Genomic DNA, 15,549 nt, shown 5'->3' on the forward strand with positions numbered 1-15,549 from the left:
TACACTAGTCTATGTCACTATTTGACTTCTCCTACTCTAGGATATGTCACTATGCGTATTCTGGACATGGGTCTGCTGTGGTGAACTGCATGTTCATAAGATGGACTACAAAAGGCTGTTAGACACTCCGTGCCTTCTGACCGTGTTGTTTCCTGCAGGCTGGATATAAACCAGGATAACCATGTGAAAAAGAGGAGTTCATTACCAAGGTTGTAATTTAAATACAAAAATGTAACAAGGCTCCCAGTCACAAAGTGTAACGGAATAAATAGCTTACCCCATTGAGAAGGGTGGATCTAGATCAGGAATGGTCATTCATGTTGCTTGTTTGTTTCCCTGATCGGCCGGATGGTGCCATACTTTAAATGCTCCTGCCGCAGAAAATGGTGGGACGGTATTTTCCCCTTTCATTTCCTAAAGGATGGCCCAGTTTACCCTTTGCTAAAGGAGATATGGAAGGAAGCATTGAAGCCCCTTTCCTTTGCGTTTAGAGAATCCACGCAGCTCTTATCATGGCTGCCACTGATACTTGCGGGTCATTTCATTGAATTAGGAACCTTCCCAAAACACTCTCCGACCGGCATCGAGACCAGAGCTGACGTCAAAATGGAACAACTGCTCCACCTTAAACTGCTTCCAGTGCTCCAATGATGATCTGCTCAGCAGATCTATTCATTAGTTCTTATTCCTCTTTAAATGGTGCTCTCTCAGAAGGCTGCCTGGGCCTCTGACTGCCTGAAACATCCTTGAACTCTTTATCTTTCTCATCTACAGTTCGGGGGTCAACTTGTAGATAGTGTTTCAGGCATCCCACACAGAGAGAGCGGGTATTGGGATTGAGTTTGAGCATTTTAGTTAAAAATGTTAGTTACATTTCTTAACTCTTGAAACCCTATTCTTTGTTGCCTTGGTATTGTTAATCCTTGCTATGTTACCTTCCAGTCCGATTCAGAGTCTGTGTTTGCATTTCACACAACTCTGCGTATTAAAACAGTGATCTTGTTATATTCAATCTAAGATGATGTGATGGACATCCATGCATTTACATTTTAAATGTTTGTTAGGGCTTTATCGAGGTGGGTGCTGTGTCTCCATAGAGCTAGCACCCAAATCAAACTTTACATTCATATCACCTCTGATCGCTGGGTAAACGAGCCGTTTGACTCCCTTTCGCTTCAGATGGGTTTATCCCATCATGCTGGAGGCAGGGTGTGAAAGCGTGTGATTGGCTAACAGAAAACTGTTCAGAACAAGTGCACAAATAAAGTGTCTGCAAACGTTTCAAATGAACACCTTGTAGGCTGGAAAATGCTCTTCGGACAGCGGGGAGAAGATAAGGAAACGGGGAGTCACTGTGTAGCTCGGCCCCCCCGGCCCTGAGCTCCGTCAGAGGTCAGAGGTCAGAGATCCTGCTGTACAACAGGACTCCCAGATCACCAGCGAGCCGGCCGACGCCTTTGTTGTCAGATCACCTGTAAAAGTGATATGCAAATGAGATGCAAATTCCTCACTACCTTCCCCTCATCTGGTGCTGGTGAGATGTTGGATAGGGCGGGGCGTTCCTCGCTGTCCCCCCCTCCCCGTCGCGAGGCCCATCGCTGGGGACAGAAGGACTCCGGCGGTGAGAGAACACCCTGTGGAAGGTAATTAGCGGCTATCTGAAGAGAAGATCTTTGCATATTGAAACTGTATGCAGAGCCATTCATTAGCCCCCGCTGACCCCGGTGGGGGGGCCGGGGGGGGGGGGGGGGGGGGGGGGGGGGGGGGCCCAGGTGATGCGCTGATAAAGACGTGCTAATTGAGTGCGAGCCGTGTGCTCTGAGCTGAACTCTGCCTGACCCGCTGAACTTGTCAGCATGCGCTCCTTTCAGATGAAGAGCAGTCACAGCGGCTGCTAACGGGCCTGTGAGCTCGTCCTACGGGGCCACGCATATCTTCTGCAGGGCGGTGGGGGGGGGGGGTCGGAGGAGCCCGCCACATTACCCTACAGGACGCAGTTTCAGGGATTAATGCGGCCATTGACTCGCCAGCGATCTAGCAGGCCTCTCTTGATGACCCCCCCCCCCACACACACACACACACACACACACACACACAGATCTCCAAGGCATCCGGTCCACAGACAGATAGCGTACTCCTCTATCTGGGCCGCCGGTTGGCTAAACGATGTGGTTCTTCCCATTGATTAGACGGTGATAGGATTACAGGCCGTGTCTCTGCCGACGTTGGGGGCCATGAACAAGACATTAGCCAGGGCTTGACCTGCTACACAGAGCACATTATAGCACAGAAACACAAAAGGGTTTTTAGCCCTAAATGGAAAAACGAGGTGCTTATATGATCCAGCAGGGATGGGGCTGTCACAGAGAGACGTGGGTCGTCACCGGCCCTTCAACCCCATCAACAGCCTCCATGTGTGGCTGTCAGGGGGAGGAGCGCTCACCAGCGGCCATCATCCACCACCACTGGAAAGGCTGGAGGGGACTAGGAAACAGAGCTGCAGGAGGGAGCGGGAGGAGAGGAGCCTAGGAGACGAGCCAAGGAGATGAGCCTAGGAGAGAGGGCTGCATGAGGGAGCCTGACCTTGATGGAAAACGTCATGAGGTCAAGGAAAGATGTGAAGGAGAATTCATAAGAACTTAGGAAATGACATCCGACTGCACCTACACTAGCGGTAGGAGAGGAGCCTAGGAGAGGAGCCAAGGAGATGAGCCTAGGAGAGAGGGCTGCAATGAGGGGGGTGGTAGGAGAGGAGACCAGGAGACCCGCCTAGGAGAGTTAGTGGCAGTCTAAAGTGTTGCACGATGCCATAGCTAAATACAAGGACATGAAGTTCCAAATCAACAACCATGAAGACACTGAAGATGTGTCCTACTCCTCTTCCCCTCCCACAAAGCCCTCTCCCTGCTAGATACACCAGGAACACCCCTATGCCTGGCCTAAAACCAACATTTATAGTTTACTCCATGTCTATAAAACACTTTCCTCTTTCCTGAACGGAAAGAGATTTCCTCTGTGAGAACAGGTTGATGATATACCGATAATAACTTAGGAGTTGGACGGTAAATCAAGTCCCCTCTTATCTCCCCCCTCCTCTCACGTTAAGGTCCCAGGCAGCCAGGCGCTCGGCCCATCAGGGCTATTACCCTGATTTACACCGGCCCGCGTTCAGGCCGCTGAGGGGAATGAAACACGCAGATTTCAGACTTCTTTTCAGCGCCGTGTTGTAAATTCACTGTGATGTCGGCCAGCCTCCTCAGGAACGGCCTCTGGCGGCACAACGAGGCGAGGGGCGACAATGGAGGGCAGTTCCGCTCTTTACAGCGCCGAGAGGAGGCCGAGTTCAGAGAGGTTCAGGGAACATGGTCCGAGGGCTGGGGAGCCCGGATAGGAGGGACGCGCATAAAGGTGTCAGCGACAATTTACTATTCCAACCTGGCCCTGCCCCCACACCCTGGTCCAGTGGGACCCACAACAAGCGCATCACTTCAACATTTTGCGAATGCCATATTAGCGAGTAGCCTGGGAACTTGGAGCAGCCTGGAGGAAGGGTTTAAATCAGCAGGGCTCCAGGAAGACCAGCAGCCTGTGAGGCAGGCAGGACTCAGTCGAAGGCAGAGCCAGTAGGCCGTGGTGGAGGAAGGAGGCCGCTCTGAATACAGCTGACCATTCAGTCAGACCTTTCAAACACTGATCCTGAATACAATCAAATATATACTACTCTGGACGAAGTGTGATTTCATACAACAATCATTTACATTTAGATCATCAATCATGCATAATGCATCTCTAATCCCAGTAAATTCACATTGTGAAGACAAAACATGGTCTAAATTCCACATTTACCTTGATGGTCTAGATGACTTTATGGTACTTTAATTAGCATGAATAATTTTTTTTTTTTAAAGACAAGCATTAAAATGTTTCTAGCTAGCTAATTATAATTCTCCAGTATCATTAGCCATTACCAGGGCCAAAGTGAAGTTTGTGGTTCTTAGAAAAGAGGGACCTAAATATTGAAGGCATTGAGGAGACAATGGAGTGAACATGCTGAGTTACAGATGTTTAGTTTGTCTTTACCTCAGTGAGGATCTCCCTCAGCCCTGTGTAGGCCGGCTATTAGATGGTTCCTCTCCCCCGACCTTAAGGCTCTATCACTCTACACACTGTGAAGCTGGGTGTTCATGGACTGCTTTGTTGTGTGTTCTTGTCTGCGTGTGCTTGTTTCATAGACAAAATGAATGGTTTCTCAGCAACAAAACTTTTATTAAATAAGTCCAAACAGTAATACATATGTCATTTAAATAGGTTGAGGGGTGATACAAAAAACGCTATATAAACTGTTTCTACATACAAATGTACATCCGAGCCAGAGTTACAACCAAGGCTGGTTACAACCCATTTCAAAGTGTTTCACGTCAGTGCCTTTTGTCCACACACACACACACACACACACACACACACACACACACACACACACACACACACACACACACACACACACACACACACACACACACACACACACACACACACACAAAAATATAGTTATATACATTTCATCTACAACCTTTCATCTGTACAATAGGCCAAAAACAAGCAGCAATGCAGTCAGTATTAAAAGTGTAATTACAGACTTTGTGGCTCAACATTTTAGAAAAACTACTCTATATACTCTTTCCCACTGTTAAATCTCTTAGTATGAAAACATATGTACAAGGTGGCTCTCTGTGTAGTAGGAGGACTAGTTGGGGACGTAGGGGGAGAACTTGGTGGGGAGGTGATCTACGGGGTACACTGTAGGGGCGGTCTTCATGGTGGGCGGTCCGTTAAGAAGGGTCCAATTGCACTGAGTCACCACTTCCACCAGGAAGATCTTCAGCAGCACCTTGGCAAACTCCTTCCCCACGCACATCCGGGACCCCCCCCCGAAGGGGATGTACTGGAAGCGGGAGGAGGAGGAGGAGGAGGAGGAGCCGGCCTCCCCTGAGGGCGTGGCCATGAAGCGCTCCGGCTGGAAGTCCTCCTTGTTGGGGATCTCGGCCACGTCGTGCGTGTCACAGATGCTGTAGATGACGTTCCAGCCCTTGGGAATCTGGTAGCCCTGTGATCAGAAGGAAGCCATGTTGTTCATATTCACGGTACAAAACACAAACTGATAGTCACGACTGCTTATTTATTTCACCTTTTTAAAGATCACCTGACTTTCTATTTCCCTGTCTTATCACATTAGTTTTCCTAATCTCATAAAAACATACATACATGCATAATATATGAGTATATAGATCATATCTGGATGATAACAGATTCCAGAACGTTCTCTGAGTGGGGGTCTGGGGCTTACGTTGAGCTCAAAGGTCTTCAGGGCCACGCGGAAGCCCCCGGGGACGGGGGGGTTGATCCTGAGGGTCTCCTTGATGACGCAGCCCGTGTACTGGAGCTGGTCCAGGGTCTCCATGGTGAGGTTCTGCAGGTCCACCCCGCGCTCCTCCTGCAGGCCCACCAGCTCCTGCCTCAGGCGCTCCACAACCTCCGTGTGGAGGCCCAGGAACATGACCAGGGAGGTGGCCGTGCTGGCCGTGGTCTCGTGGCCCCCGAACAAGAGCTCCGTGGCGGACTCCTTGATGGCCTGGGAGGAGACACAAGGGACACACCGTAAGACACAACGCCGTGGCAGAGGGGCCCTCGAGCACCTCAGGGTGCTTGAGCACAGAGATACGGGCTGGATGCATTCAGAGGAAAGGTCAGAGGAGCTCTTCTACTAAGATAACCGAAATAGTAAGGCATTTACCATTTCAGATGTATTCAAAGACAAACTTTTAGAAAAAAAAGTAGTCAAGTTTAAGCAATATTGTCTAAACATTAACACATGTTTCAATAAGTCCTGCTCTGATGGAATGGCGCATTCTAGGTCTCTTGTGTGAGTCGTGCCTCATCCGAAGGGAGGGCTCTGTAGGCCTGGTGCTCTGTAGGCCTACCTGCATGCTGAAGGGCTCTGCGTTGTTCTTGCTGCTGTCGATGAGCTGCTGTAGGGCGTCTCGGTGTTTACAGCCCAGCCCCTCAGAGTCCTCCTCGAGTTTCTTCCTGATGTTCTCCTCGATCTTGGAGTGGATGAAGTTCCTGGCCTTCAAGCCCTGCAGCACAGAGGGGAGAGGAGAGCTTAGCACACACACTCTCAGATGAGCAGCAGATGGATGTGCAGGGAGACACCAGCGGCATAACACCATAATGGAAAAATAACCTGGTTCTAAACAGTGGTCCACACAAGGTGTGGTTTAAGAAACACATTAATCACATTGACATCATAGAGTTATTTGGTCTACCAACTGAATTATAAGAAATACGATAGATACAAAGTAGATTACCAAAAAACGAATGTAAATGTGAAATAATCCATTTAATTGATTTGAGACCCGTGTCATATACATTAATCAACTTATCAACTTGCAGTCTAACGGATCCACATACCCGGTACAGGCCGCTGAACGGGACGTCGATTGGCAGCGAGAACAGGTTCTTGATCATCTCCTCGAAGGCCTCGACCAGCTGCTGCTCATCCGTGCGGATCTGCTCCGGGTCGAAGCCCAGCAGGATTCGCATGGCGATGCGGAACATGAGGCGCTTCATCTCGGGGTAGACCAGCACGCACGGGTCCCGCTGCAGCCAGTCCCGCACGGCGGCACGCACCTCCTCCTGGATCACCGGCACGTACTGCTCCAGGGCGTCCCGGGAAAATGCCCGCATGATGGCCTGCAATACGTCCGCGCATTCGTTAGTTTATATTCGACGGAACAGCCGAAATCGTATCAAAAGGTCAAAGGGCATTATCGCTTGATCAATTATTCCTAGATGTCTATTCTTGCATGTTTTTTGTTGGTACAATTGGCCATTGCATACATCTAAGAAGTTATCAGATATATTGGTAACACTTCCACTAAACGACCCGTGAGGACAGGTGAACCCTCCCCGGACCACACAGGTGTAGGTCCTACCTTCTTCTTGGACTTGTGCTGCGCGCCGTGTACGTTGGAGAGGGTGTCGGAGCCCAGGATGGTGCGCACCGAGGCGGGCCACTGCGCCGCCACCAGCCGGTGCTCCCCCAGCAGGATCTGCCGCACGTTGTCCGCCCCGGTGACGCGCACCGTCGGACTGCCGAAGAGGTGCGTGCGGTAGATGTAGCCGTACTTCTGCCGCTTCATCCGCAGGAACTTCCTCCTCTGCACAGATCGAAACATCCACACGTCAGCCCCCGAATAACAAAACACGGCTGCGTGTTCAAATGGCAATGCCACTGTCAATTCGTGAGGAATATCCCATCGCTATAATAACGTCATACAAATGTGCATGCATGCATGCATGCATAGAGACCGACCTGCATAAGTGCATTGCAACATTTAAATGAACGGTTGAAATGCAGTGTCTAAATACAGTGGAGTCCCGCAGACATGTGTCCGTGTTTACCTGGAGCAGCAGCTGCAGGGTCTCCCCGAGGAAGGGCAGCCCCATGGAGCCGGGGGGCAACGGTCTAGGACAGCTCGGGTCCCGGCCCCGGATAAGGTACACCTCCCACAGCTTCACGGCCACCAGGAACAGCAGCACGGGCAGCACGATGGTGCACAGCACGGTGGCCAGCAGCGTACTTAGAGCCATGTTGTGGTGATTGAATCCCTTCTGGAACAACTGGCTGCGTCTGGTTCTAGTTCTAGTTCTGCTCTCGGCTGCTGCAGACTCCAGGACGCGGGTTCGCTTCTGAATGCGGAGGATGTCGGCGCGCGGCTTTATAGGATCCCTGCTGCCCGTCGGCAGCCTGCTACCTCCTCAACGCCGCCGCAGCAGATCAATTAGTTCACACAAAGTTCATCTTTAATTGTGGGTGTGACTTGGCCCCGCCCCCCCGCTCTGGCCGCTCGCCTACCCTCGCGCACCATTTGTTTGTTTGCTCGGCCGCCGTCTTTAATCCCCTCCACCTCCCGGTGCTGCTCGCGGACCGTCCGCGGCGGATTGAACTGTGAAAAGGTGATGAGTCTCCCCGGACAATAGGACCCCATCCCAGGGTCTTTTGTTGGGGTCCTCGGCGGTTTGGGAGCCGCTGGAGGAGCAGCGGCGACGCCCGCGGCGCCTCCACATCTGAAGTACCGCTCCCCCCCAGCAGCGCTCCGGGGCGGTGGAACCGCCCCCCCCCCCCCCCCCCCCCCCACACACACACACACACACTTTAAATCCGTTCGACCAGCATGCTGAGAATACAGAGTGTTAAGTTCTAGCTGGACGCTGTAGACCGAAACGCACCTGATAGCAGAGGCCTGATCTAGACCTAATCTAGACCTCCTCTAGACATTAGACCCGTCTTCTACACCTTGGACACGTCCTCTACACCCCGCCCAACGCCAACCTGTCTACTTCACCTATAAAATTGTATCTCCTCTCTAGTGTAGGGTTCAGCCCTGGGTCACGAGGGGAGAGAGCGAGATGGTGGGATAAATAGTCAGGGAGAGAGAGAGAGCATAATAAAATACACCACGTATTTTGGAGCACACATCTTGCTGCTCCAGAGAGAGAGAGAGAGAGAGAGAGAGAGAGAGAGAGAGAGAGAGAGAGAGAGAGAGAGAGAGAGAGAGAGAGAGAGAGAGAGAGAGAGAGAGAGAGAGAGAGAGAGAGAGAGAGAGAGAGAGAGAGAGAGAGAGAGAGAGAGAGAGAGAGAGAGAGAGAGAGAGAGAGAGAGAGAGAGAGAGAGAGAGAGAGAGAGAGAGAGAGAGAGAGAGAGAGAGAGAGACACACACACACAGGGTTACCCGCGGGCCACAACACAGAGCTGCAGACGCGCGCCCTCCTCTACATGTGAACGTGTTTTTACGCCGCGGCGTCAGGAGGACGTGTGCGTGTTTCTGCGTCGTCAACAGGGAAGGCTGAGGGCCAATCGGTCAGCTTTTACAAGAACACATTACAGGGATGGATTTCTCTCCCCCCCCCCCCCCCCCCCCCCCCCACACACACACACACACTCTCTCTTTCAGTGTCACCCCCGTGCAGCGGAGGGTGCCCTGAGTTTCACCCCGGCGGCCCAGTGTTGTCGGCCGGGGTGAACCCATGAGACTGACGTCCAGTTATCATTACCAGGGTCACAGAGCAGGCGGGCCGCAGCACGGCCCATTGTCTGGCGAGACGGACGGACGGACGGACAGATGGATGATAAGAACCCAGCTTTAAGGCTCAGGCCGACATGCGCACTGAGGCATGTTGGGCCATACTTCACGTGAACGGCCGTACATCTGGCGTACACGCGCTGCACTCACGAGGGGCTTTATTGAAACAACGTGCACGTGTGAAACAGGATTCCGGTGTGAAACAGGATTCCGGTGTTAAGGTGTGAGAGGACAGGGTTGGGGGAGATGGGGGGTGAGCGGAAGTTCAAGTGTAGCGGATCATTGCGGGGTGTTTACAGCCCCGCGTCTGGCGGATTCCTCTACAAGGTCCATAACATGCGGACCAACACGTCAGGGAGCATGTACGCATGCGTGCCAGTACCTGGACTACAGCGCTGTAGTGCAGATACACGCATGCGTACATGCTCCCTGACGCATATGCGAGCCAAATGGCCACCTGTGATTTGCTCCGTGTGTGTGTGTGTGTGTGTGTGTGTGTGTGTGTGTGTGTGTGTGTGTGTGTGTGTGTGTGTGTGTGTGTGTGTGTGTGTGTGTGTGTGTGTGTGAAATAAAACTTTGCGGTGCCGCAAAGTTTTATTGTACGACCCTGCGGGGGCCTGGAACAGATGCGGGGGGGTCGTGAAGGATGGCGGCTGGCGGACACGTTCTTCAGCGTGCACAGTCAGCGTTTTAATCCACGAAAGCGAACGTCCAACAAAAGCCCGTTGCCGCCTGAGCGCGCGTCCGTGCGTACCCCCCCCCCCCCCTTCCGTGCATGTTGACCTGCTGGTGACCCGCGGACACGCGGACCCTGACTTCTTGGTGAACTCTCAGTGCGCACAGTCTCGCCAAGTTCACTGTTCATCAAATAACAGAGAGAGACAGAGAGCGGGGGAGCGAGAGAGAGAGAGACAGAGTGAGAAGATAGGGGTAATGCGTCTCTGTCACACGTCTGTTATACAGAGTTTAAAAGCTATGGAACGACACGGTCAAATCTGTGTTGAAGTAGCCATATGTCAAATGATGGAATAATCTCATTATTATGCTTCGAACACTTGACAATTAACATTTAACCAAGCCACAACTACCACGCGCGCGTTACAATCAGTGCATATGCCGTCTAATTAGTGACGTAATGGATCTGTGAACAGCCTGTACCATCCTTTACAGGCAGCGGGACGTTTCGGCCTCTGATTGGTCCGACTAGAAGTCAGTTTCAGGACGCCTCGGCCTCTGATTGGTCTGACTAAAAGTCAGCTACAGGGCGCCTCGCTTCAGGACGTCGGTGATGTGAGTCAATTTAATCCACCTTTTTTAGAAGACCCAAGGCAATAACTCAAATAGGGGAGGGGGTCACGGGGTTCAGCTCGAGGTCAGCCCCCCTCCGTCTAATATTGAGCATCTCAAAATGTCATCAGACTGACCATATAAAGCATGTGTCTGAAGGCTGGACGTTGCACCATAGCTTTACAGAAACAGAGCTATGAATGTTGACCTAAATGTGTCTGGTTGAAATTAGAACTATCGCTGTCATTTAGGCAAAGAGCCACCTTTATTTACATTTCATCAAATAAGAAAGCAACAAATAACCCATCAATAAAATGTTTATTTTGGATGACAATTGGTTTACAGGTCAAGATGAGTTCTTCAGGACTTCATGTCAAACAGTATTGGCTCCAGCTTCACTGAACCATGCACCACGGGATCACTCCGCTCTGCCTCAGCACCAACTCCCAATCAACCAGGACTTTATACAACATATTCACTCTGAGGATTCATTCAATTTCAAATGCAAATAATGTACGAATGATGCAGTATATACAATGGCGATTACAAGCAACAGAAAGGCAACAGAAAATAAACAATTAAATTAAAAAACAGTGCAAAATGCCTGCTGAAGCACAGACCTCAAAACAAACATTAAAACGTCAACATATGTTATGTGACATAATAAAAACAATCACTTAATCACATTTTTCATGTAGTTTTCCATCGGGAATCATTCATAGGTGCTAAGGTTACCTGCTAGCATGACAACCTGCTAGCCTGCAGGTCAATCTAACCAATAAGTTATTGCTGTGCTGCGGGAACATGTAGAGGAGAAGACCTTAAAGCTTACATTTCCCAGAGGGGAACAACATATTTCAAATGATAAGTTGACAAAACAGATTTTTGTTTTTAGGTAATTTGGTCACTCAGACCAGTGGGGGCGCTGTTGTAACCCCAGTAGGTGATTGGGTCGCCCCGACCTGTGGGGGCACTGGTGCGCAAAGGATTATGGGTGTTAGAGGTTTACGTAGAGGGGTTTAAGTAGGGTTACAATGTTGTGTTTTTAGTGTTGAAATGTGGAACCGTGACGCAGACTATCAGGAGGGCCTTCTGTGTTTGTCTGGTTTGAACAAGTTGAACAAACAAGCAATTTGGAGTTCTGGAGTGCTGTGGCTGGGACACACCATTGTTTAATTTAAATCTCTTTCTCAGACATTATGTGTGTGTATATATATATACATATATATATATATATGTATATATATATATGTATATCCATGTGCGTGACATGCTGGAAATAAAACAAAAGCATTTAAAATGACTTATGCAGTGCCACAAAATTCCTTGATCTACATGTTCAATACTTGCTTGATGTTCACTTTCATATTTCCCTGAGCAACCCACCAGGGGAGATTCCCTATACATCCTGGATCCTTCATCCTCATTCACCTTTTCTTGTGAGAATGTGAATGTTATTCCCGTGGGCCCTGACACACAAGTCCCTGCTGGTCCTGTCCGAGCAACGGCCCACCTCAGTCTGGTACTCTGAGCTTTAACCTCATCATATGAACAGAGCCAGGGCCAACGGCTGTCCCTCCTTTCCAGTTTTCATCTGATAAAAAAATGAACAACGCTGAAAAAGCTTCATATTAAATATCACTTTGTATCACAGAAAACTAAATAATAAAATGTTAATTTAGGCCTCAAAGCCCCCAGAGAGACTGCCGAGCAGCGGTACTGGAGGACCACACAGGATTGACACTGCACTTTAAGTGGAAGCTCAGAGAGAGAGAGAGAGAGAGAGAGAGAGAGAGAGAGAGAGATAAGAAAAAAAACATAGTATTTTTTGAGTACACATCTTGCTGTTCCACGTGAACATCAGTCTTTGGGGACGTCATCATTCATCCACTGCACACCGATGCATGGCGGCAACCAATAACCCAAAGTACAGAATGAGGCAGGTCTAATATGGCTGCTTCTGTGAAGACTTGGATGGCATACAAAATCATGAGTATCCATCCTGATCAAACACAATCTGACCATTTTCCTATTCCTACTGGGAAGCGTCTTGTTTCAATATGTATTTCGGCAGAGTTAAGGGTGCAACACCCTCTAACCCAGGTAGACTGACCCCTAACTCAGGTAGACTGGGCCGGCTGTACCAAGCCTCACTTAGACCTCCTGGAACCATTGCACTTTCACTGAAACATGGGCCCAACACGTTTAGCCACCCTAGTCGTTAAAATACATTCAGAACATTTGACTGGTGATCTGTTTTAACAGTAGGTAATATACGTTCTTTGTATGCGTGTATATCATTGAAACTTCATATTCAGTCGCGTTCGACTGAAGGGGCAGTATGCGAGTGATGCAGAAATGCCATGACTCATGGGTTAGTCTGCAGCTTTTGTTTTAGATATTCCACTTTGTGTGTTGTGTGTGTGTGTGTGTGTATTGGTCTCCATGTGACCGGACCCCCAGAGGCGGAATAGGAAAGAGGCCACCACAGAACAAATAGGTTACACCTCTGTGACATCAGAGGAGTGTAACCAACAGAACAACAGATGTGGACCGGGGACACGTGGGGGGATGGATGGAGCATTTTTTTTAAATATATCAAACTGAACAAATTGAATAAGTTAACAGGCATTAAGAGTTGCGTCTCAATATAAATAAAATCCCACTTGCCCTGGACAACAGCTTGCACTTCAGGTGAATAGCCCGTCTCTACCACCAAGCTCTGCCTCTGGCTACTCTGGCATTGAAATGTGTGTCAGGTGAACTGGAAGTGCTCAGAGACACACCAGCGCAAGATCAAGTTCGGTTGACCAATAATCCATCCTTTGCGTGGTCATCTGCACCTACGTCCTAGATATGCCTTGTTCCAAATTGAGTTTGACTTTAATATGTCAATAGTTCCCACCTCTGTCCAAAGCTAGAGAGTGGTGGAACTAGTTTCATATTATAGCAAAGCTGCTGTTTGTTCTGCTGTGGTCACACACCTGTCCACCGGCATACAAACCCATCACAATTCCACCGGTCATTTGGAGCTCAGCAATCTATTGATCATATTCATGATGCCCTTTCTACCCGACTTGCTTGGATTTTCAGACTTTGAGAAGCTCAAAGCCAAGCACATAATTGGTCGCTGAAGATGAATGAAGAGACACAATTCAATGCCAGAACTTCTGGGGACCTCTGGACCCAGCCAGGTCTGGACAGGGCTGAACACTATTGCTTCCATGTGTCAAATAAAAAAAGATCTGAACCTTTGTTGGCAATGACTGAGACCTTGGTTGAGAATGCCATGCCCTTCAGTATATTTAGAAGTGTGCGTGTGCGTGTGAGTTTGTGTGTGCGTGTGTCTAGGAGTGCAGCGACATGCCATTGATGAGGCTCCTGAGCTGTTTCACTACTGTCTCGATCAACTTCTGCTTATCCCGGTCGTTCTTCCTGAACTGGGAGAAGATATTGTTCTTCTTACTGGTGTCCTTCATCCTGAAGGGGAGAGAAGAGCACATATTGATGGACATGAACATGAAGATCTTTCCTATTAACTAGTTTACACATGTAGTATCTGTCTTTTGAGTAGTTTATACATGTAGTAGCTTTCTTATGACTAGTTTAGACATGTAGTCTCTGTCTTATTGACTAGCATAAACATGATGAACTGTCTTATTAACTGGTATACCGCATACATGTAGTATCTGTCTTATTGACTAATTTATTAATGTATTATCTGTCTTATTGACTAGTTTATTCATGTATTGTCTGTCTTATTGACTAGTTTATACGTGCATTATCTGTCTTATTGACTAGGCAAGGCAAGGCAACTTTACTAGCATAAACATGAAGATCTGTCTTGAATAGTTCATACATCGAGAGGTCTATCTAGAAAGGTGGGGACAGTAAGATGAGGACTATCTAGAAAGTTCGGGACAGTAAGAGTAAGATCCAGTCTATCTAGAAAGGTGGGGAGAGTAAGAGTAAGATCACGTCTATCTAGAAAGGTGGGGAGAGTAAGAGTAAGATCAGGTCTATTTAGAAAGGTGGGGATAGTAAGAGTAAGAGCAGCTCCCTACCCCCTGTAGACTCTGTGAGACAGCCAATAGCAGCACAGAGAAGGAGAAAGGAGAGCGACAAGTGAGGAAAGGAACAGTGGCCCGGACAGCCAGAAGACAAACTACACATTCAAATTAGCTGCAATAGGGCCATTTCTAAGATTTAAGATTTGAGCCTGCCTTTTGGTATTAAGGCTGCTACACACTGGTCCAACTGTTGGCCATATGAGGCTCGGATGAGTTTGGGAACTAATCTTTTCTGTGTGGTGGAAGCTTTGGAACCGCGCGGACGGTATCTAGTCCGATTCAACATGCAAAGCGAGGTGGGTGGGCGGGGCAGACTAGCGCCACAAGACAAGCGCTACTCGATGTTAAAGGAGACATATTATGGTGTTTTCCCAACAAGTTAACATAGTATATGAGTTCCAGAAAACATGTTTTTCAAGCTGTTGCTGGAAATAGCTAATTCCCCTCTAATTCAGTCCCTTCAGAATGCGCTGGTTCTGGTGTCTGTAAAATTAATGCAAATTAGATGCTGCCCATTGACCAATGAGCTGTCAGAGTGAACAACAGCATGGAGCAGAAGTGATTGTTGCCGTTTGCAGACTCCTGGAGCTCTATGTCTATATAATATAATATAATAATAATAATAATATTCTTATATAATATAGGTATTTCCATAATATTATATAAAATATCACGCCCTAAAGATATGTGCGCCTTGGATGATATTATGAATCATAAAGGCTGCCTCTGACGTCACTGGTACTTCGGCGGCAGTTCAGCTCCCGGAGAACGTCCGCCGGAGCTGCCTGAGTCGAGGGGGCGGCGCCCAAGCTTTGGCGGCAGTCCGGCAGCTCAGCTCCGGGAGTACAATCCCTTTCTCCTCCATGTCTCCTCCTCCGGACTGCGAAGCTTCGGCGGCTGCCCGGCAGCTCCGGCGGAGAAGAGGGATTGTACTCCTGGAGCTGAGCTGCCGGGCTGCCGCCTAGCTCTCCCCCGCGGGAGCTGCTCGTCAGCTGGTCCACAAAATCGTAGCTATGCTGTGATTGTAGTGGGGTGGGGAAGTGGGAGGT

General features: G+C 49.1%; 2 protein-coding genes across 11 annotated transcripts in view; both read right to left on the reverse strand.

Annotated features, from left to right (window-relative positions):
- Positions 1–4,437: 4,437 nt before the first annotated feature.
- cyp26a1 (cytochrome P450, family 26, subfamily A, polypeptide 1) lies at positions 4,438–7,858 on the reverse strand. Its single transcript, XM_030340791.1, has 6 exons — positions 7,462–7,858; positions 6,993–7,217; positions 6,469–6,750; positions 5,979–6,134; positions 5,345–5,629; positions 4,438–5,104 (listed from the first exon to the last, which is right to left on the reverse strand). The coding sequence occupies exons 1-6, from the start codon at positions 7,648–7,650 to the stop codon at positions 4,745–4,747; spliced, it is 1,497 nt and encodes a 498-aa protein (XP_030196651.1). The 5' UTR covers positions 7,651–7,858; the 3' UTR covers positions 4,438–4,744.
- Positions 7,859–10,671: 2,813 nt separating this feature from the next.
- The window catches only part of exoc6 (exocyst complex component 6), a 45,721-nt gene continuing 40,843 nt past the window's right edge, over positions 10,672–15,549 (reverse strand). For 5 of the 10 annotated variants that reach the window (XM_030339802.1, XM_030339801.1, XM_030339805.1 and 2 more), the window contains 2 exons: positions 14,495–14,506; positions 10,672–13,910 (listed from right to left, as the gene is read on the reverse strand). In XM_030339802.1, the coding sequence (XP_030195662.1) occupies positions 13,778–13,910; positions 14,495–14,506 (145 nt within the window). In that variant the 3' untranslated portion in view covers positions 10,672–13,777. The remainder of the gene's footprint in view (positions 13,911–14,494; positions 14,507–15,549) is intronic. The other 5 variants (XM_030339807.1, XM_030339803.1, XM_030339806.1 and 2 more) reach the window with 1 other exon arrangement.

The sequence above is a fragment of the Gadus morhua genome, chromosome 18 (genome assembly GCF_902167405.1).
Source record: "Gadus morhua chromosome 18, gadMor3.0, whole genome shotgun sequence".
Lineage (NCBI taxonomy): Eukaryota > Metazoa > Chordata > Actinopteri > Gadiformes > Gadidae > Gadus > Gadus morhua.

Excerpts from the sequence above, each read along its gene's own strand:
- cyp26a1 (XM_030340791.1), bottom strand. The coding sequence starts at position 7,650 with ATGGCTCTAAGTACGCTGCTGGCCACCGTGCTGTGCACCATCGTGCTG. Across the intron at positions 6,135-6,468 it reads CGTTCAGCGGCCTGTACCGG|GGCTTGAAGGCCAGGAACTT; the intron begins GTATGTGGATCC and ends TCTGTGCTGCAG. Across the intron at positions 5,630-5,978 it reads CAGAGCCCTTCAGCATGCAG|GCCATCAAGGAGTCCGCCAC; the intron begins GTAGGCCTACAG and ends GTCTCCTCCCAG.